Raw genomic sequence first — 22,591 nt, 5'->3', positions numbered from 1 at the left:
AGATAGCTTTGGCTCTTCGAGGTTTTTTGTATTTCCATACAAATTGTGAAATTATTTGTTCTAGCTCTGTGAAGAATACCGTTGGTAGCTTGATAGGGATTGCATTGAATCTATAAATTGCTTTGGGTAGTATACTCATTTTCACTATATTGATTCTTCCCATCCATGAACATAGTATATTTCTCCATCTATTAGTGTCCTCTTTGATTTCTTTTACCAGTGTTTTATAGTTTTCTATATATAGGTCTTTAGTTTCTTTAGGTAGATATATTCCTAAGTATTTTATTCTTTCCGTTGCAATGGTGAATGGAATTGTTTCCTTAATTTCTCTTTCTGTTTTCTCATTATTAGTGTATAGGAATGCAAGGGATTTCTGTGTGTTGATTTTATATCCTGCAACTTTACTATAATCATTGATTAGTTCTAGTAATTTTCTGGTGGGTGACTATTTTTTTAAAGTCTGAATTCTCTAAGGTTTTTTTGTTTGTTTTTTTTTTTAATATTTGTGCCGCCTCTCAATGGTACAGTTTAGTAGTTTAAATTCTGTTTCATACTACAGTTTGTTCAAGCTTTATTATAACAAAGAAAGGGGACATACTTACAAGCCACAAACCATCTTTTGAGTTTAGAATGTGGGAAGTTTTGGAGAGGGGAAATGGGAAGCAAGTAATATGATCAGTTCTGAGGGTACTATACATCTCCCCAGTTTTTAAATGAGTTCCTTAGACTTTGTATTATTCCTGGTTTTCAGAGGCAAAAGGACAGTTCTTCAGATAGTTTAGATAAGAATACGTAATATTTTTTCTTTTCAAAGCACTTCATATGTAGTATTTTGTATTTATTATTATAGCAGTGCTTATATTAGTGAGAGAGGAAATATTAGCACTCTTTCAAAGATGAGAAAACTCAGGCATAGTCAAACTATTGGCATGTCACATAAGTTATCAATTAGTTAATGGAAAAATCATTTTAGGATCCTGGATATATTTGGTCTCACAAACTTAGGGAACAAAACAGACCTAAGATTCAGTGTTTCTAGTGTTTCAGTCTGATTTCATAATTATTTTATTTTTGTATTAGCTCAACTCTGCATCATTTTAACTTAAACCGTTATTGAAGGACCTGTGCTGTGAAGGCTGAGCTATCTCTGTAAGCGGCCCTGCTGCTGTGATGTTTGTTTTTCTGCAGCATAAGTAGATATGCCTCTCCTTCAGGGGTGAGCAAACTGTGGCCCACGGGCCAGAGTGGGCCTGCAGCCTGGTTTTTGTACAGGTCCACAAGCAAAGAATGGTTTTTCACACTTTTAAATGGTAAAAAAATCAAGAAGATTACTATTGATTTTGTGACACATGAAAGTTAAATGAATCACAGTTCAGTGTTCATAAACAAAGGCTGATAGGCGCACAGCCAGCTCATTTGCTTCTGTCTTGTCTATGGCTGCTTTGGTACTGTGTCAGCAGAGCTGAGGAGTCGCCACAGAGGCTGTATGGCCTGCAGAGGGTAAAATATTTACTGTCTGGCCCTTGACAGAAAAAGTGTGCAGACCCCTGCTGCAGCTATTAAAAAAAAAAAAAGTGTTAAATGATCTATAACTGTCTTTCTTCACATTTCTTTGTTAGATAATTGTTATAACTTAAAGATTAAAAATTGTTTCATTGGTATCGTATAATTGCTTCACAACCATTTAGTTCTTCCTAATCACTGTCTAATTTTGATTCTTAATAACTGGGCTTTGGTAATCTTTGCTTTCTTGTTCTTTTGTTCCTTTCTGTTCATGCTTGCGGTTTTCTTAGATCTATTTTTATGAACTTTCTGTTTTCACATGATTGTCAACAAACCTGTGTTTCTGACATTTTGTCAGAGTCATCAGCGTCTGACTCAGCATATGGCTTTTGATTTTGCCCTCTGTGCTGAACAAGTCACTTTTTTATAGCCTGTGATAGGTTTCCTAGGTATGAACTGGAGTTGTTAGTTTATCCTTAAGATTTTTTACTTGAAAACTTTTCTGTTAAGTACTTGGGGCTTATCACTCCTACCAAAGACTCTATGTGGGACTTATAGGAATACTTAACTTTTCTGCATCTTTTTTCTTGTATACCAGTACTCCTAGGGTTCAAAACACCTTTCAAGTTTCTTCATGTTTTGCAGTGCAGTATGTGTATATTTTATTTATATCATTACATAAATAAATGACAGCTTCCAAAAGATGTGGGAATGGAATAACCAAAGACATGTTTTAATGTTTATCTTGGGTAACATTTTAAAAAATAACTTTCTTTGTCTTTGGCTATGCTAGGTCTTCGTTGCTGGGTGGGTTTTTCTCTAGTTGCAGTGTGCAGGCTTCTCATTGCAGTGGCTTCTCTTGTTGCAGAGCACAGGCTTAGTGCACGCGGACTTCAGCAGTTACGCTCCTGGTCTAGAACACAGGCTTCGTAGTTGCGGCACCTAGGCTTAGTTGCTCCGCTGCGTGTGAAATCTTTCAGGACGGAGATCAAACCCAAGTCTCCTCCATTGGTAGGCAGTTTCTGTACCGCTGAGCCACCAGGGAAGCCCAGGAATTTTAACATTTTGATAAATGCATATTGAATTACTGAGAGTTCAAGCACAAAAAAATTTACTCTGAAGTGAAACATACTCTAAACTTGAAAACATACTTTGATATATGTTTTTAGGCCTCATTCTGCCTTAAGTGTGTTTTAGCTTTTTATCTTTAGCCACTACATTTAGCTATAACGTGTCATATTGTAATATATTATGCTGAGTTATATTCTGGGTTGGTCTGTTGGCTGCAGTTGTTTCCCAGAAGACAGTATTCATTCAGCGATATTTTTTTTTTTTTTTTGCACACCTATTACCTGCTACCATGTGCCAGGTGCTACCTAGGATATAGTAAAGAATAAAAAATAAACATGGTCCCAGACTTCATAGAGAAACACATGGAAGGGATGAGAAAACATTAATCAAATAATTAAGTAAATGTGAAAACACCCTGATGTTAAAGCCTGTCAAGAAGGGTGAGAGCATGGAATAGGCTAGCCTGGCTTTAGGGGACATGGGTCAAGAAGGCTTCCTTGGTAATATGGTTTTGAGCTTACGTCTGAAGAATGAAGAGAAAATCAATGAGGCTGTGGGCTTCCCAGGTGACTTACTGGTAAAGAGTCTGCTGACTGGTGCAGGAGACACAGTAGGCACTTCTGGGTTCGGAAGATGCCCTGGAGGAGGAAATGGCAACCCATTCCAGCATTCTTGCCTGGACGATCCCATAAACAGAGGAGTCTGGTGGGCTAGAGTCCATGGGGTCACAAAGAGTTGGACACGACTGAGCACCTGAGCACACAGGAGTTCTGAAGGAGAAATCGAAATGGAGCATTCCAAGCAATGGGAAGCAATGTGTCAAGACTGTATAGTAGGAAGGGATTACGGCTGGTTCACAGAGCTAAAGAAGGGCAACCCCTGGACTAGAGCAGCATCCAGCCTAGTCTGGTAGAATTTAGCATGTATATCAACTTAGAATCAGATAAACTATTGTGTAAATGGCCAAACAGTAAATATTTTTGCTTTACAGGCCACATACAGTCTCTATTGCCTGTTCTATTTTTAAAATTTATTATTATTTTTGGCTGTGCTGGGTTTTGCTGAAGCGCACTGAGTCTTCCTTGCTGTGCACAAGCTTCCTGGATTGTGACAAGTGGGGTTTCGCTCTCGTTGCAGTGCGTAGGCTTCTTGTGGTGGTGGCTTCTCTCTTTGCAGAGCTCAGGCTGCAGGGCACATGAGCCTCAGTGGTGACAGCTCCCGGGCTCCAGAGCACAGGCTCGGTAGTTGTAGCACACACGCTTACTTGCTCTGTGGCATATGGGATCTTTGCAGACCAGGAATCAAACCTGTGTCCCATGCATTGGCAGGTGGATTCTTAACCACCACACCACTGGGAAATCCAGTTGCCTGTTCTTTATGTGTGTGATGTGTACAACTCTTAAAATGTTAATACCGTTTGAAACTGTATAAAAACAGTCCACAGACTGGTTGGCTCAGTGGTGCAGTTTGCCGATCCCTGGTATAACTGGATAACCAGCTTTATTTGTCTTTAGGCCATTTGCATAGTTCTTACTTTGTGAAGGAACCCTTGCTCTTCTATTTAAATGCAGTCCTTGAGTTTTATCTTTGGCTTATAAGATTTCTCCAGGTCTTTGATAATATATAAACTGTCCAGTATAAAGTTTCCCAGAATATTAGAAGAAAGTGTATTCTTGGTTTCTTATATTCTTAATCATAAGCTAATATAGGAAAAAAAGAATATACTTTACCTCTCTATTATACTGTTTTCCTTGTTAATGCTATTAATATATGTTTATTAAACAGTATTAGTTTGTAGGCTTTTAAGGTCTCTAGTAGTCCCTTTAATCTCCTATCCTGTTACCTGAATGCATCATATGACAGGAAAAAAGGCCCATTTTTCGTAATTGCCTGGTATAGAGAGCTAATTCTGTTGTATAAAACATGTAAAAAGAGTAGCTGACAATACTATACCTGACTAATGCTTTAGGAGACTCCCACATAATAAGGACAATTAAAGTGATCAAAAGTCTTGATTTCTGCTTCTGGTTAAAAGCAGCGAACAGCGTTTCTGAATAGAAAGTGGCTGTTCATATTCAAGTATTATAAACTTGAATCAATATTTAAAGAAAAAGTAAAATTATTTAGCCACATCTATGGTCATAAGGATTTAGAGTTTTAAAAATAAGTTTTATTTATAAAGCTCACATAGCTGTCTTTGGTTTGGCTTAGTGTTTTTGGTTTTATTTTTCTTTTTATAGGCAGAAGACTCAGAATCTTAAGGTTATCTAGCACAACCACAATTGTATAACCATTGTTATTTAGTCAGTTTGGTGAAATGGACATAAATTCATTATTATTGTTGTTATAATAAATGTACCAAGGGTAAATATTAGTCTTATAAATTTTAAAAAGTAGTGCATCCTTATATCTCAGAGAGTACCCTTCATATTTGATTTGAATTCCAGTTAGGGCTTCCCTTGTAGGTCAGCTGGTAAAGAATCTGCCTGCAGTGTAGGAGACCCAGGTTCGATTCCTGGGTTGGAAAGATCCCTTGGAGAAGGCAGTGGCAACCCACTCCAGTATCCTTGCCTGGAAAATCTCATGGACAGAGGAGTCTGATGGGCTGCAGTCCATGAGGTCGCAAAGAGTCGGGCACGACTGAGTGACTAACACTTACTTACTTACTTACTTCTGTCACTTAAGGGCTAGGTAACTTTGGGCTAGGTAATTAATCTCTGAGTATAAGCTTTTACTCCACCCATAAGGATGTTGGAATGATTATGGTGGATAATGTAAATAAAGTGCCTAGTATAGCATCTGTGAAATAGCAGGTACTTGATAAATTCTTGCTGTTATCATTTTTATTACTGGTATCTTAAATATTTAAGACAACTTATATTTGCATATTACATTTTTCATGGCTAAAAGCACTTCTCTTGTTTTTTAGAAAGCACATCTGAGCCGCTCTTAATATCGTCTTTTGAGGATGCAAATGAAACAGGAAACATTCAAAGTAGATGCTTCAGGAAAAGACATAAAAGTGACAATGAGCCTGATTTGCAGCAGCAAATGTCCTGGGCAAATCGAAGCCGCAACCTTAGTGGAGGAGTGCTGATGGGACTTATGCTCAGTAGAATTAACCAGGAAGCAAACCCTGGAAACATGGTTGAGAAATTAGGAGCTGATGCAAAAATTCTTTCAAATGTAATCTCAAAAAGCACAAGACCAAATAGTCTTAATATTGGAAAACCGTCTTTAAGATCAAAGAGAGACAGTGTAGAAAAGGAATCGAGTGATGATGATACACCTTTTGATGGTTCTAATTGTCTGACAGATAAAGTGGATTCTCCTGTTATTTTTGACTTAGAAGACTTAGACAATGAAACAGATATTTCAAAAGCGAGGTACATTGTTCCACAAAATCCCAAGAGGAGTCAACGCTTGAACAGCAGCTTTTCAATAAAACCTTTTGAAAAAACTGATGTTGCCACAGGATTTGATCCCCTCTCACTTTTGGTTGCTGAGACTGAACAGCAGCAAAAAGAGGAGGAGGAAGAGGAGGAGGATGACAGCAAAAGTGTTTCAACACCATCTGCTAGGCGGGATTTAGCTGAAGAAATTGAGATGTATATGAATAACATGAGCAGTCCTTTGACAAGTCGAACACCAAGCATTGATTTACAACGGGCCTGTGATGATAAAGTCACCACTAAGAAAAGTCCAACGTTGGTCAAGGCATGCAGAAGATCTAGCCTGCCTCCTAATTCTCCCAGACCAGTGAGACTTACCAAATCCAAAAGTTACTCAAAAAATGAGGACAGGCCAAGGGATAGACTCTGGTCTTCTCCAGCCTTCTCACCTACCTGTCCATTTAGGGAAGAATCTCAAGATGCATTAACCCATTCATCACCTTCATTTAATTTAGACACACTACTAGTACCTAAACTAGATGTTCTGAGAAACAGTATGTTCACTGCTGGAAAAGGAGTTGCCGAGAAAGCAAGCAAATGGTATTCAAGATTCACCATGTACACCACATCATCAAAGGTAGGTTTATTAGTATTTTCTGCGTTTCCTTTTACCCTCCTCTACCACCAGAAGTCCCTTGCTTGCAAAGATGTGTTTTACCATTCTCCTAAAATACAGCTTTACAGAAAGGACTCTTGGATGCATAAGGTTTGTAAGTATCAGAATTTGAACTTGAATAATAACTTCAAAAGGAAAGAATTCACCAACTAAGGTTATATTTGTAGTTCAATTTTGAAAGAAAGTGATTTGTAGCTGGAATAAAAGTGCTTACTGAGCTTCATTATTTATTGCCTTCAAAAATTACCAGCTAGGCGTATGATTTCTCTTCCTGGTTAGAATGGAGTACCTTGTGATACGCCCACATACCTCCCAAAGCAAAAAGCTAGATGAAATATAGAAGTGAAGTCAAAGTCACATCCAACTCTTTGCGACCCCATGGACTATGCAGTTTATGAAATTCTCCAGGCCAGAATACTGGAGTAGGTACCCTTAAGTACTTGCTTAACGTCATCAGAGAACTGCTAAAACAACAAAAAATAGATGGGCGAGATTCTAGAGAGGAGAATTGCAGAGATGAGCTGAAGTCCTATAGCTACTTTTTCCATGAGGGTATTTGCTTATTCTGAGCACAGAGTAAAAGGTTGCAAATTCAGGCTTTGTCTTATCAGAGGACTGTGGAGAGGTGAGGGGGCCAGCAGGACTTTGGGGATCTTGTGGAACTGGAGAGACAAAAATATTTGTCCCTTTGACAAATTTGAGAGTCCTCAGATACACAAGTTTTTTTTCTTTCAAGATATTTTCCAAATAATGCATGAAACAGTATGAAAAGGTAAGCAATAAGTCTCTGATAAAACAAAGTTCTCGGCAATTTTATGGTGCTGGGAATACAATAATTTAACTGCTGTGAGCTGAGGGGAGTGGAGGCAGGGAATCTTTGGTACACACACCAGGCCCTTAGTTCAAATTCTTGCAGAGCTATGCCTTAGGAACACGAGCAAACCAAAGGTAGACTGTACTTGACCAAAACTGCAGCCTGTGCTGGACTCAGCTCAGTCTGTGATTAGATCAAACCAATCAGCCTTTGCTTTAACAGGAAAAAGTGTGTCCTTTCCAGAGGAACAGAACATTAACTGGAGTTACAGTTTTTTCTATGAAGTTTTTATATTCTAAAATTCAATTACAAATAGCTATACTGACAGACTTCCCTGGTGATCCAGTGGTTCTGCCTTCCAATGTAGGGGACATGGGTTCAATTCCTAGTTGAGAAACTAAGATCCCCCATGCCACAGAGCAACTTAGCCTGTGTGCTGTGAGTAGAGTCTACATACTCTAGACCTGCGCTGCACAGCAAGAGAAGCCCACGCGCCATAATGAAGACCCAGTGCAGCAAAAGAAAAAACAGCCATACTGAGAGACAAGGCCCATAACTAAAAACAGGAAAAACAGATGGTGGAGGAAATAGACCTTCAGGTGATCTAAATATTTGAATTAGCAAGATACGTGGAAGTAATTGCAATATGTCCAAGAAAATAGAGGAAAGGGTTAAAAAAAAAAGCTAGAAAGATGGAAAATTTCCCCAGATAATCATCTATTGAAAAGAACCAGTGTAAATTCTAGAAGTGAAAAAGATGCGAAATTAAGAATACAGTTGTTGGATTTAACAGCAGACAAAACACAGGAGAAGAAAGATTAGTGAACTTGATGGGAGTTAGTAGAAAATATCCACATGGAAGTATATACAGAAAAAAAAGGGGAAATATTGGAAAGAATGTGCAGTTTAGTGGAACTGCCTAACATTGATGTAATTGAGTTCCAGAAGAAGAAAGAACGGGGTAGAAAGAAAATTTTAAAAGCTAATTGCCGCAAATTTTCCAAAAGTGATTAAAGATGTCAACTCACATATTTAGAAGATACATGAATGTCAGGCAGAATAAGTGCCAAAATAGGCATCTAATGTTAGACGAAAATGAAATACAAAGAAAATCTTAAAAGGAGCCAAAGAAAAGGTATATATTACCTTCAAAAGACCAACAATACGTTTCCGGGGCAACTTGTACTGAAGGAGGATTCCAAATGGTTCGCAGCCACAGCCGCTCCCCACAGAGGGAGCTTAGGCGGTCCCGGGCCAAAACGCAGGGGCCAGGGGCCGAGAGTCGCGGTCCTGGGAGCGAGGTCGGAGAAGCCGCTCTTGGACCACACAGAAGGCGTTCCAGGTCCCCAAGACGACAGAGATCCACATCTCCTTCCCCTTCTCAACTGAAAGAAAGAAGAGCTGAGGAGGAGAAAGAAATAAAGAGCAAAGAACGTCAGATAACTGAGGAAGACAGAGGGCACAACAGAGAGAGGAATAGAAATGATGACGTTAATGGGATTTACCTCCACAAAAGGGAAAAAGGTGGATGGCTCCGTAAATGCCTATGCCATAAATGTGTCTCAGAAGAGAAAGTATAGGCAGTACATGAATCGAAAAGGTGGATTCAACAGACCTTTGGGTTTCATTGCATGAGAGCTGAAGTGTTGAAGAATGATCTTTTTTCCCTCATCTTGATCAGAACAGTGGATTTTGTATTTAATATGCATCAAAAACAGGATCATAGTCCCTCCTCCTTGTAAAGTAAGAAAATTTTATTTATTATGTATGTTGTTCACTTACCCTGCCTCAAGAAAAAAAAGTTAAATATTACATTTTTTTCCTTTAGGAAATATCATTTGGGGCAGTCTTCAACTCCATTTTTTGTCCTTATTCCTATGGAAACTGTATATGTTTTTTTCTTGGATGCTCTTTAGGACTTAAAAACACATAAAAGTAATTTGGAAGTAAGTTTCTCAAAGCATTAATTTCTTTAAAAAAAGCAACAATAAGAAGACTAACAGTTGTCTTCTGAATAGAAAGTGATGTCAAAAGATGCTGGAAAAACATCTTGATCAGAGTACTGAAAGAAAATGCTGCAGACGTGTTTTTCTGTACCCAGCAAAAATATTCTTTAAAATTTTGGGTGAAAATTTTAGTTCCACTGTGGTAACATAAGGCCACTAAAACTCATCCCTCAACTTACAACTAAAAACTCCAGACAAAATACAAAACAGCAACTATCTAAGGATTCTGAAAAATAAAAGCAACAGATTGTGGGGAAAATTTCCCATTTTCTTTTTCATGCATCTTTGCCCCAAGAGCAGGTCCCTGTCACAGCGTGGCCTGGCATCCTGGCAGCTAAAACTTCAGGAGAATCCCCATATTTCCTGGAGAGAGGAACCAGGGAAGGGGGTCTCTGGGCAGGAGAGTATGAGGGGAAGCTGTGAGAGAAGGATTCCTGGTTCTGTGTGTGACCCACACAAGTATCCGCCTCACTCTTGAGCTTACACGTGCATGGCATACTTGCAGACCAGCATGGAGGACAAAGCTTAGAGAATTAAACTGAGGACTAAGTCACCACCTACAAAAATCAAAACACAAATTACGAGCTGAAGGTAACTCAGTTGACTGCTAAAACAATAGCACAACATTCTCCAAGAGATTATAACAGTACCCAGACTACACAGTAACTTTCATGGGATCCAGGAATAATAACCTGGATTGCTATGGAAAAGAACAAAATGTGAACAAATAGAATAAAATGTAATTTTCTGGTGATATCATCCTGGACCAGGATTTGCAGGGAAGAAAATTAGCAATAAAGGCTTAAAGTTAACAGTTATCTAACAGGTATCTGCTTTGATCTAAGAAATGCTGCCGTAAAAATTGATCTCCAGCTCATGTTTGTCCAAATTAGGATGACCTTGTAAAACTGATTGGTTTTATTTTTCCCCTAGAAGTTATAATGTTGATTAATGATCATCTGAGTAATTAGGCATTTCCTCTGCCTTAGAAGTGACCTTTTAAATAACTTTAAATATGAAGGAAATTAAGCTTACAATTATGTCCTTAGGATCAAAGTTCTGACCGTACCAGTCTTTCTTCAGTGGGAGCCCAGGATTCTGAATCTACCTCTTTAACAGATGAAGATGTCTGCCATGAGTTGGAAGGAGCCACTTCGCAGGAGAGCAGCGCCACTTCAGGGACTAAGGGAGTTGATTTCAGCAGAACAAGCCTGGAAGGCTCTGCCTCCTTAGAAGGTTTGTGCAAACCCTTCTGTCGTCCTGCATTTGATATGTGGTACCTTTACTTTTCCTCCTTTATATTTTTAATTTTGTAAAAGATTTGCATGGCTCAACGCAACAGAGAACCAAGGCGCTTGGAGAGAGCTCTGGCTTCCATCCTCATCCCTTCGGCTTGTTTTCTCCTTGTCCCTCGAGGCAGCCATTTTTGTTCATTTTTGATTTATCCTTTCGTTGTTGCTTTGTTAAAAAATATATACTTCTTTAAAAGCATGTGTGTTGTGTTTGTGTGTTCTTCATACCTCCTTGTCTTCTCACTCAAAAGGTAAAATAACTGTTAAACAATTAACTGTTACTTGCTTTTTTCACTTAACACCGTGTTCTGAAGAACATTTCGTACCATCACATAGCACTGTCCCCCTCTCATGTTTAAGGTCGCAGTGTTCATCACGTGTGACGGTATCAGCTTATCTTAACCACTTCCCTGTTGATGGACTTTAAATGCTGTCTTTAACTGTTATGAATAACGCTGTGATGCACATATGCCATATTATTTTTTTGCCAAGGTAGCTTTAGAAGATGCTTCCAAGTTCTTCCTGGAAGTGATACTGCCAAGTTCCTTCCTCAGGGGTATATAATTTTGTATTCCCACAGGTAGTGTAGACGAATACCTATTTCCCAGCAGCCTTGTGAAGAAAATATGTTTAGCACACTTATGGATTTTTGCCATCTGATAGGTGAAGAGTGTATTTCAGTTAATATTCACTTATATTTATTTTATAAATTAAATTGCATATCTGTTTGTACATTCAGGAACTATGTCTGTGAACTGTCTTTTGCCTACATTTAACTTTCACTTGTTGGTCCCCCCACCATCTTTTTTTTAAGTTTTAATAGCTCTTTTTTGTTAGGGAATTAATCCTTTGCCTTTTATATCAGTGGCAGATGCTTTTTCCAACTGTGTCAAATTTCGGGGTTTTCTTCCCCCACATAAACGTCTTCAGTTTTGTATCAGTTTTTGCCCTGTTACTTCTGGGTTTTGAGTCTTTGGAAAAGACTCTGCCTTCCCCTAGGTTCAGCACTACTTTCTTCAATGCTTCTCTCATTCCCTCTCTAACATTTTCTGGGATCAGCAGACTTTTTCTATAAAGGGCCATATTGTAAATAGTTTAAGTTTTGTGGGATATATATATATATATTTAACAGTGCTTTTAAAATGTAAAAATCATTCTTGTGATCATACAAAGGTAGATTTGACTCCTGATTTAGATATTTAATCCATTTGAAATTTATCCTGGTATATGATGTGAGGAATGAACGCACTATAACGTTTTTTAAGTTTGCACCTTTACTATTTTAAAAAGCTTTTATTGTGGAAGTATTCAAGCAATCACAAAAGTAGAAGGAATAGCACAACAAACTCCATGTACCCTTCATGCAGCTTCAGCACTTGCCAACAAATGGCCAGTCTCATTTTATCTTGTCCCCTCTGTCTTCTGCTGCCAACATTGCTTCCTGCCCCACTGAGTTATGTTAAAGGAAGTCCCAAACAATATACAATTTTATCATAAATACTCAGCGTGTGTTTCTAAAACATAAGGACTTTAATGTTATGTCTTTTTTAACTTTTTATTAAAGTTACTTTGTTTATTTAAGAAATTTATTACTCTGTTATACATGTACTGTGTGCATTTTTATGTATGTAAATATTGTCCATGTCATAAATTGAGAACAACTGAATAACCAGTATCAGGTTAAGGTAACAGTTCAATAACAGCACCCAGAGCCCTGTCTCATGCCCACATCCACTCCCCACTCCCTGCACAGGTGAGCATTATCTTAACACTATAGCCAGCCATTTTTCAACATTTTTATGGAGTCATACAGTATGTAAGTGAAAGTCACTTAGTCCTGTCCAACTCTTTGCAACCCCATGGACTATATGCAGTCCATGGAATTCTCCAGGCCAGAATACTGGGGCGGGTAGCCTTACCCTTCTCCAGGGGAACTTTCCAGCCCAGAGATTGAACCCAGGTCTCCCGCATTGCAGGCGGATTCTTTACCAGCTGAGCCACAAGGGAAGGAAGCCCTTTAGACCTTAGAGGATAGCTCAGTTAGTGAAGAATCTGCCTGCAGTGTAGGAGACCTGGGTTCAATCCTGGGTTGGAAAAATCCCCTGGAGAAGGGAAAGGCTACCCACTCCAGTATCCTGGCCTGGAGAATTCCATGGACTGTATAGTCTATGAGGTCACAGAGTTGGACATAACTGAGCAACTTTCACTTTTCACAGTATGTATCTTTTGTGAAACATTTTTTTAAACAAAATTGTAATATCATCATATTTCTTAATGTGTCAAGGTTATTACATAATATATAAAATATATACATAGTTTAAACCTTCACAACTATCTCATAAAACTCTTTATAGATGGTTTGTTCAAGTTGAGACCCAGACAGGGTCTATTTGTTGCATTGTTTGATGTCTGTTAACTCCCTCTCTTCTTCATTCCCTGTATTTTCCCCCACTTGTCATATAATCAGGTGATTAGCTCCCCCTTATTTTTTTCTAACATCCAAGAAGAGTTTATTGAACTAAATAAGATAACCTCATATCCTGATTCACTTTGCTAAAAAGAATATTCTGTGCTGTAGATTGATTAGATACAAAAGGTAGACTGCCAGCATAAATGATTGAATTAGTCAAGGCTAATAGAGAGCAATTTTGAACTAGCTTTAGCAGAGGGAGGTGGAATTACAGAAGGTTGTTGGAAGACCATCAGGAAAGAACTGCAGATAACTTTCTAAGCATCTAGGATGATATGAGGCTTCAGCTCTCTCTGCATCTCTGTGAGGCAGGGGCTTCTGCTAACGAAGGTCTAGAGCTTTTTTTCCTCTTGTGATTTATTTGCTGAAGCAGTTGGATCATTAGTCTGGATTATGCTGATTGCATCCCCATGGGGGTATTTCATGTTCTCCTGTCCTCTCTGTTTCTTGGAACCACTAGTTTATACCTTTACTTTGTTTTAATACCTTTATATTTATAAAAATACCAGTGTTCATTCATAAAATGTAGTAACTACAGAGAAAAAAGTGTAGATTACCTCCAGTTTTCCTAACTAGATATAGCCACTGTCAGCAATCGACTTGACCACAGAACTGTTCTCACTTTTTGTTGTTATTTTAATACCTCCTCACATCTCTTTGCTGTTGAGAATATACTTGGAAACTCTTGCCTAGTGCTTAAGAGCAAGATTACTCTTAGAGATTTTAAAGAGCCTTACAAGGCAGAAAGTTGCCAGTAATTCTTTTCATGATCTGAAATAAGATCAGCTGTTTTATACTTTTTAAACCTTAGAACTAAACACTTTCTTATATCTTAAACATGTAAGAATAGAAACAGCAAAATAGTAATTACAAACAACCAGTATGCCTTCTAGCCTGTACATGCAACATGCTTAATAAGTGAGTAATGAAAATAAGTGAGTAATGAATTAAAACACATTTCCTTAGGTGTATACGCAAAAGACAAATGCACACTTGAAAAACATTTTTCATTATTTATGTGTTTTTTCTTAAATTTTAAATAGGACAGTTTGATAATTTACCAGAGAATTTATGAGAGTGAGAGATTCTCACATCCTTTCTTATTAATTTTAATGGTTTTGCTCTTTGTTTTTTAATAATGAACAGGATCCTTATCCAAGTTTGCCTTACCTGGGAAATCAGAGGTGGCATCTTCCTGCAACACGAGTAATACAAATATCTTCCAGAACTATGCAATGGAGGTACAATTTTAATCAAAAGAATATCTTCATGTGTTACTTAATAAAATTTCTTAAATATTGATAGTCTCTGGTAGAGTGATAAATATATAGCATCTGAAAATTTCAGAATGTGTATTACACCTGAATAAACTTAAAATGTCTGTGACTTTCTGTTTAGAAAAGTTCCATACTTTGATAGCCCTTTTATTTTCAGCATTTATATCTGACCTTTGTTTGATGTATGTCCTCTTTCAATAGTTATTTCGCTTCTTAAACACTTTCAAGTAGTTTCACTGTAGGCACACTTTTTGGATGAGGATACTGGGAGCGGTTTTGGCATATGTGTCCACTTTTTCCATCATGTTTTTCATTCTTTGTATCAGTATAATATATATATCTGCTGGATATGCTGCTATATCCCATTTTCTTACAGTGAAAAGGTTTTACTTTTATACTTTAAAATTTTCCCCTAATTTTTGTGCAAAAATTGCTTCCAAATACATTTGTGAGTGTTGCTATTTCACACTAATTTGCATAAATTTGGAAAATAAATTTGCATGTAGTTGGAAATAAATGATGAACACCAATGTTGCAATTTACAGAGTTTCTGATGGCTTCAGGAATTCTATATTTTATTAATGTAATTACAACAGTATTTACATTTTTCTCTAGCAATGCTTCTTAAACTGTCTGTAATGAAAGACCAGGGGTTTTTTGGTTGTTGATGTTTTTAATTTCCAATCTGTCATGGCTGATACTCTTGTAAAATCTGTTGATCACCAACTTAGCTGTTTCAGGCATGACCAGTTTCTTTATAGGTCCCCAGATCCTCTTCTCAGTTTCTTTACTTAGCTCATCACAAACCAGTAAGAGTTTGTAGACCACCTCTTCTCTGGTGACCACACTTTGAGTAGCACAGATCTATAACATGGAATTACCAGTACCTATTTTGTGTATTAACAAATGAATGCTTGGGTTTAGTTTTCCATTAATAAAATTGTGTGTTTGTTTGTGTGTGTGCTATGCTAAGTCTCTAGTCGTGTCCAACTGTTTGCAACCCTGTAGACTGTAGCCCTCCAGACTCCTCTGTCCATGGGGTTCTCTAGGCAAGAATACTGAAGTGGGTTGCCATACCCTCCTCCTCCAGGGGATCTTCCCAACCCAGGGACTGACATCTCTTATGTCTCCTGCATTGGTAGGCGGGTTCTTTACCACTAGTACAGCCTGGGAAGCCAAATAAAATCATGGCGCATTTTATAGTACATAATTATAATGGTATGGAGAAGGCAATGGCAACCCACTCCAGTACTCTTGCCTGGAAAATCCCATGGATGGAGGAGCCTGGTGGGCTGCCATCTCTGGGGTCTCACAGAGTCAGACACGACTGAAGTGACTTAGCAGCAGCAGCATAATGGTAAAGATGCTCACTTTAAATGCAAGTTTCCCTTTCAGGCAAAAATTTTGGAATAGATTTAGCTGAAATAGTTAGTGTATTATATAATGTACTGATGATAATCCATTTTTTTGTTTGCAACTTCTAAATCATTCTGAATTTTAGTTTTCCAATAGACTTGTTAATTGAAATAATTTTATGCACTCACTAGCTTACTTTGTAAAGTGCTAATTTCTCCCAAAGGTCCTTATCTCAAGCTGCTCTCGGTGTAAAACCTGCGATTGTCTCGTCCACGATGAGGAAATCATGGCTGGCTGGACAGCAGATGACTCAAATCTCAATACTACCTGCCCGTTTTGTGGCAATCTTTTCTTGCCCTTTCTGAATATAGAGATAAGAGATTTAAGACGACCTGGAAGGTAATGATTTATGTTTTGTTTTTTTTTTCCTTCTTGTTTAAGGATCATGTTTCCTAGATTGTCTCTTTTCTCAAAAAGCTCCTTTCTTTCACATTACAGATACTTTTTGAAGTCAAGTCCATCTACAGAAAATATACATTTTCCATCCTCCTTTTCAAGTCAGACAAGGCAGTCTTGCATCTCAACATCAACCTCTGGTCTTGACACATCTCTTCTCTCTGTTCACGGGAGTTTTGATCTGAATAGGTAATTATGTTTATGTGGAACTATATGTTAACAACATATATATTTCCATTTATGACAGAAAAATTAGCTGACCATTTTAAGATTTAAATCTCTCTATATAATAGATTTATTATCTTAAATTCTTATTCCTAATTAAAATAATATTGAAATTCTCTAATAATCTAAATGTTTCAACAGTTAATAGTTGATGCTTTATGGGCTTCCCTGGTGGTCCAGTGGTTAAGAATCTGCCTACCAATGCAGGGGACACGGGTTTGATCCCTGATGCGGAAAGATCCCACATGCCACAGGGCAGCTAAGCCCGCGCACTACCGCTGCTGAGCCCCACAGTCAGAGCCCGTGCTCCACAACTACAGAAGCCACCGCAGAGAAGCCTGTGCCCACAACAAAGAGTAGCCCCACTCAGCACAGCCAGAGAGCCCACGCACAGCAACAAGACCCAGTGTAGCCATAAGTAAATAAATGATTTTTAAAAGTTTATACCTCAAGAATCCCCAGAGCTTAAGCTGTATAATTCACATATGATAATGTTTATTATTTTAAAGGTAAAAATTCTGTAGAAACTTGAAGTTTATAATGAACATCTTTCTCTTATCTCTCTCTTGAGGAATTAAGTCAGTACTAACATATTTCTACTTTGTAGTATTTAATTTTCTACTTAGGAATGTTTAATAAGCTAAGAAAACATTTGGAGCTGTTAGATGAACTGTCAAAATCAAACTAAGAATTATACAGTAAGCCTAATACAAGTAAATCTGTGCTTAGAACAAAGGCTAGTATCATCTGCATTTTGGAGAAGTGCCCAATGCAGCAGATAGGGCGGGGCAGAAGAAGTCACACTGGAAACTGCATATGCAGAAGAAAACGCATACGTGGGACTGGCGGGCTGGCGTGGCCTGCCAGCCTGCTCTCATCCTGACTCTTAGACTACAGGACTGCGAGTCTGGGTGTGTGTGTTCTTTCATCACAGGTCTGCTGTGGCCCTTTCTTTGGCTGTCTCCCACTAGTTCTGACTCCTGGAGGAATAGGTGCCTGTTGTTTCTGCCTTGTATCCCTGGGCCTGCTGTGGTTTCTCAGTATAAGTTGTCCACTAAATGTTTTGAACAAATGAATGACTTACATTTAAAATTTACTGGATAAAAAGGAAATTTAACATGACTAAGCTACTTTAAACTGTGTCCTTTTTCCCAAGACAAAGCCAGACTACATCTTTCCTTTGTTTCACTTTGCTACCTGCAGCCCTGATTCTAAAGAGAACGTGGTCAGATGAAATAAAATAAATCTAGAGAATGATATGGTTTTTTTTTCCTTTTTTAATGCCCAAGCAAATCTAAGCCGCTGGAAAATACATGTGCCCGAAGTATTCAGATCCCTGCTGATAGATCAAAAGCAGCTATGTCAAAATGTCCGTTATTTCCAATGGCCAGGAGTGTTAGTACTTATGGCACCTTGGATCAGGAAGACATTGGCGGGCAGAAGCTCGTTCCTACAGGCAGCCTGCCAACCACCTTACAAGGCGCTGCGGTACGTGTTTCGGTGTTTTTTTACAGTTTGGATATTGATAATTTGCATTTGATTTTGTTCCCCTTGTACTAAACAGCCTCATAAGCTTCAATTTTATTAAGAAGGGTATCTTGTTATATTATACAATTACATTTCTAATTATGTGGAAGTCACTGACAGGCATGTAAAAGAATGATTTAGTATCATCTTCTTGTATTTGCTGTTTACAGTTTTTATTTACTCAACAGGATTCTTTAGGATTAGAATGGCACCTCCCAAGTCCAGATCCTATCACTGTTCCATACCTTAGCCCACTAGTGGTGTGGAAGGAACTTGAAAGCTTACTGGAAAACGAAGGTGATCGTGCAATAACAGTGGCAGACTTCGTGGACCATCATCCAATTGTTTTTTGGAACCTGGTGTGGTATTTTAGACGTCTTGACTTACCCAGTAATTTACCTGGACTGATTCTTTCTTCTGAGCATTGTAACAAGTATTCAAAGGTACGAGAGTAAGAATTAGCTAAAATTCAGTGCTGCTATCACCACTGTAATGTTTGCATGTTCCTAATGACAAAAAAGTAATTTTATGCTAAATATTTTTAATAACCATCCGATTCAATAAAATTGTTGTAAATAATTTCTCTTCTTGCAGTTCAGCAGTAAGACAGTCATGTTTTTTGGACTTCTTATAAAAGTTTACACAAAATGGGCTTGGCTTTTTGTTATAGCCTCAAGAATAAACTGTAAATGACTCTTATAGATGACTTTGTGAGTTGGCCCCACTCATGCCTCACATCTCCTCCAAGAACAAGCCTAACGCTTTAGGAGGACGGCTGTAATTCACATTGCAGTCATGTGCCAGCTACCGTCCTCTTCATTCCTCTAAATTTTCATTTAACGTTTAGGTAGTTTGTTGTATGTTCACTTGGATTTTTTTTATGTTTTTTTCTTTTTCATTATGCCATCACTGCCACTAAAGGGCAAGGTGTCTCAGTTTAGGAGCTTTGTGTTCTCTCTTCTTATACTTCACGTCTATGATTGTGCATGTGTTTGGATGCACATCCAAACAGTGAAGGAGTGACTGAGAGGTTAACTCAGTCAGAGTATCTGTGCTAGGGTCTTAAAATGTTGGAGAATGGGGCTTCTGGATTTATCTTTCTGTGGAGCCTCAGTCGAAAGCTGGTCAAAACTAACTTTTCATGATCTTAGTACTTTGTTAAATCTGCAACTTTAGGGACCACTGACTTCTCAACTCAGGTCGTCTCCCTTCAGTAGGTTATAAAATGCATACAAACCAATGGTTTTTCTGTTCTTTTCTTTTTTGCACCCATACATCCTAAAAAATATTTTTAAGGATCTTTATAAAATATTTACAAAACATTATCATGTAAGGATCATTAATGAGTATTTTTTTATTCTTCAACCCAGATTCCTCGCCACTGTATGTCTGAAGACAGTAAATATGTTTTAATACAGATGTTGTGGGACAATATGAAATTACATCAGGATCCAGGACAGCCCTTGTACATCCTCTGGAATGCGCACAGTAAGTGCTGTCATAGAATGCCCGTTTCCTTCATGTAAGAGTACTCTCTACTTGCTTTAAATAGCCTAAACTAATGTGTAACTGACTTTTATTATACTACTTTTTGTCTTACAGGTCAAAATCGTACTCTTTTGTTTGAGAGTGAGTGTTAAGCTTGATGTTTTTAGTGTTATCTACTATGGAAGTCAAGGGGTTTCCGTTTTTTGAGTGATGCTCTGTATGTGGTGGAGGGGTTATATTTTGTAGAGTTCCATTTTTAGCACATCGCTTGTCCCTGTTCTTTTTACCTGTTTTTTTGTTTCCATCCCAGGCTGCTGATGTAAAATTCCTTCCAGGGGCTGTATTATGGAAAATAGTATTTTTAGTTACTGTGTATTTGAGACCACAAAAAGCTTATTTTTATCATTGTTTATTTCTTCCTTTTTTTCTTTGCTTTCTTCATTCTTAGATTTCAGTTCTTTTATCTATTGCCCTTATTTTTACCGCTTCGTAGCTTTTTAAATAGCTATCAGTTGCTGCTTAATTACATTCTGCTTTATACACAGAACACTTTTGTTCATCTGCTCTTTTGTTCTTTTACAGCCCAAAAGTATCCAATGGTCCATTTATTGCAAAAAGGTGATAATTCATTTAACCAGGAACTGTTGAAAAATATGGTCAAAAGCATTAAAATGAATGATGTCTATGGACCAATGAGTCAGATTTTAGACACACTGAATAAATGTCCTCATTTTAAAAGACAGAGGTAAGTCATTCTCTTAAGTGAATATATTGTTCCTCTAAGCAGATTCATATTGTTTGGTGACTTGTTAGAATATCTCATGCTTATATTAACATAAAAATTTTTATAGATATATACAGATGTATGAATAGTAATATCTATCTTCTCCATTCCTTTTCTCCCCTAGGAGTTTATATAGAGAAATACTATTTCTCTCACTGGTGGCACTGGGAAGAGAAAACATTGATATAGGTAATTCAGCATAATATAAAACATATAATACTTATATACCATGGTATAGTTTTCAAAATGTTTTTATACTGGTAGTATTAATTAGTTTAATATAAGATTATATTTAATATATTAGAATGCTTTCTCTTTTAATATAATGTAAAAGATAATTTGATATTTTGGTCATGTTGGTAGTAACAATGATAAATAATGAAAGCTAACATTTTTTGAGGGCTTATTATGTGCCTTACATTGTAGCAAGTACCTTCCACACTATATCTCATATAATTCTCAAAAGTCTTATGGGGTAGGTACTATTATCATTTCCATATTATTATTGAGGCAGCTGAGGATTCAGGAGGTTAAGTAACTTGAACTTGGGTTTCACAACAATAACAGAGCCATATTTGAACCAAGCAGTCTTAATTTCCAGTCCTATGCTTTTAACTATTGTGTCATATCACTAATGGCATTAAGCTTGTTTCAGAAAAGATATAAGATAGCTAAGTATGTATTTTAGGAGGTCTCAAACATTTTTGGTTGATCATCATCTCTCAGTTGTGCTTGGCTTCTTTAGAGTCAGAGACACAAATAGAAAGTTTTTAAAAGGATCGAAAAAGATACTCCATGCAAGTAATATTAACAAGGAGGCTAGACAAAGTAGAATCAGACAAAGTAGAATTTAGAGTCAAAGAAGGACATTTTATAATGATGAAACAATCCACCAAGAATTATTAATTATTTATAAGAATTATATATGCTGCTAACAACAGAGCCCTCAAATACATGAAGTAAAAACCCGCAGAACTGGAAGGAGAAATAGACATTCAGCCAAAATATTAATAGTTGGATATTTCAGTAATGGGTAGAACAACCAGGCAGTAGATCAGAAGGAAACAGAAGACTCGAACTGCACTGTGAACCAGCTAGGCCTAGGAATACCTACAGAATGCGCCAGCCAACGCAAAACACACACTCTCCACTGCGCATGGAGCATTGTCCAGTACTCTCTCCACTGCGCATGGAACACTGTCCAGTACTCTCTCCACTGCGCATGGAACACGGTCCAGTACTCTCTCCACTGCGCATGGAACATTGTCCAGTACTCTCTCCACTGCGCGTGGAACATTGTCCAGTACTCTCTCCACTGTGCATGGAACACGGTCCAGTACTCTCTCCACTGCACGTGGAACATTGTCCAGTACTCTCTCCACTGCGCGTGGAACATTGTCCAGTACTCTCTCCACTGTGCATGGAACACGGTCCAGTACTCTCTCCACTGCACGTGGAACATTGTCCAGTATTCTCTCCACTGCGCGTGGAACATTGTCCAAGAGAAACCAAACGCTAAGCCAGAAAGTAAGTCTCCAATACATTTTAAAAACTTGGAAATCATACAAGGTATATTCTCTAACCACACTACAAGGAAAAGAGAAATCAATAATAGAAGGAAAACAGGAAATTCACAAGTATATGGAAATTAAACAACACACTCCTAAATAACAAATTGGTCCAAAAAGTCATGAGACAATACTTTCGAGATAAATGAAAATAAAATACAATATACCAAAACTTTGAGATTCATTAAAAGCAGTTTCTACCTTAAGAAACTAGAAAAAGAAGAGCAACCTAAACCCAAAGCAAGCAGAGAGAAGGAAATAAATATTTGTGGAAATAAATAAATTAGAGAAAAAAGGGGGGGGATTTTTTTAATAGAAAAACTGATTGAAATCAAAAGTTTGTTCTGTAAAAAGACCAATAGGGACTTCCTAGACAGTCCAGTGGTTAAGACCCCACGCTGCCGAGGCAGTGGGCACAGGTCGAATCGCTGGTTGGGGAACTAGGATCCCACGTGCCGCACCTCCCAGTGCAGCCCCCCAAAAAACAAAAGATCAACAAAACTGAAAAATCTTTAAGCTAGACTAAGAAAAAGAAGATTCAAATTACTGAAATCAGGAATAAAGGGGGGATAATTCCTACTGACCTTACAGAAATAAAAAGAATTATAATAAATAATGATATACCAACAAATTAGATAACCTAAAAGAGACAAGCAAGTTCCTAGAAAGACATAAACTATAAAACT

General features: G+C 37.7%; 1 protein-coding gene across 1 annotated transcript in view; it reads left to right on the top strand.

Moving 5' to 3' along the window:
- Positions 1-22,591, top strand: part of DENND4A (DENN domain containing 4A) — a 125,780-nt gene that overhangs the window by 95,003 nt on the left and 8,186 nt on the right. The window contains exons 23-32 of the mRNA XM_061430118.1: positions 5,504-6,603; positions 10,512-10,698; positions 14,371-14,465; positions 16,081-16,256; positions 16,356-16,502; positions 17,828-18,026; positions 18,254-18,508; positions 19,436-19,553; positions 20,136-20,298; positions 20,462-20,526. Coding sequence (XP_061286102.1) covers positions 5,504-6,603; positions 10,512-10,698; positions 14,371-14,465; positions 16,081-16,256; positions 16,356-16,502; positions 17,828-18,026; positions 18,254-18,508; positions 19,436-19,553; positions 20,136-20,298; positions 20,462-20,526 — 2,505 coding nt within the window. The remainder of the gene's footprint in view (positions 1-5,503; positions 6,604-10,511; positions 10,699-14,370; positions 14,466-16,080; positions 16,257-16,355; positions 16,503-17,827; positions 18,027-18,253; positions 18,509-19,435; positions 19,554-20,135; positions 20,299-20,461; positions 20,527-22,591) is intronic.

The sequence above is a fragment of the Bos javanicus genome, chromosome 10 (assembly GCF_032452875.1).
Source record: "Bos javanicus breed banteng chromosome 10, ARS-OSU_banteng_1.0, whole genome shotgun sequence".
Lineage (NCBI taxonomy): Eukaryota > Metazoa > Chordata > Mammalia > Artiodactyla > Bovidae > Bos > Bos javanicus.
This window is presented reverse-complemented; position numbering and strand designations above follow the sequence as displayed.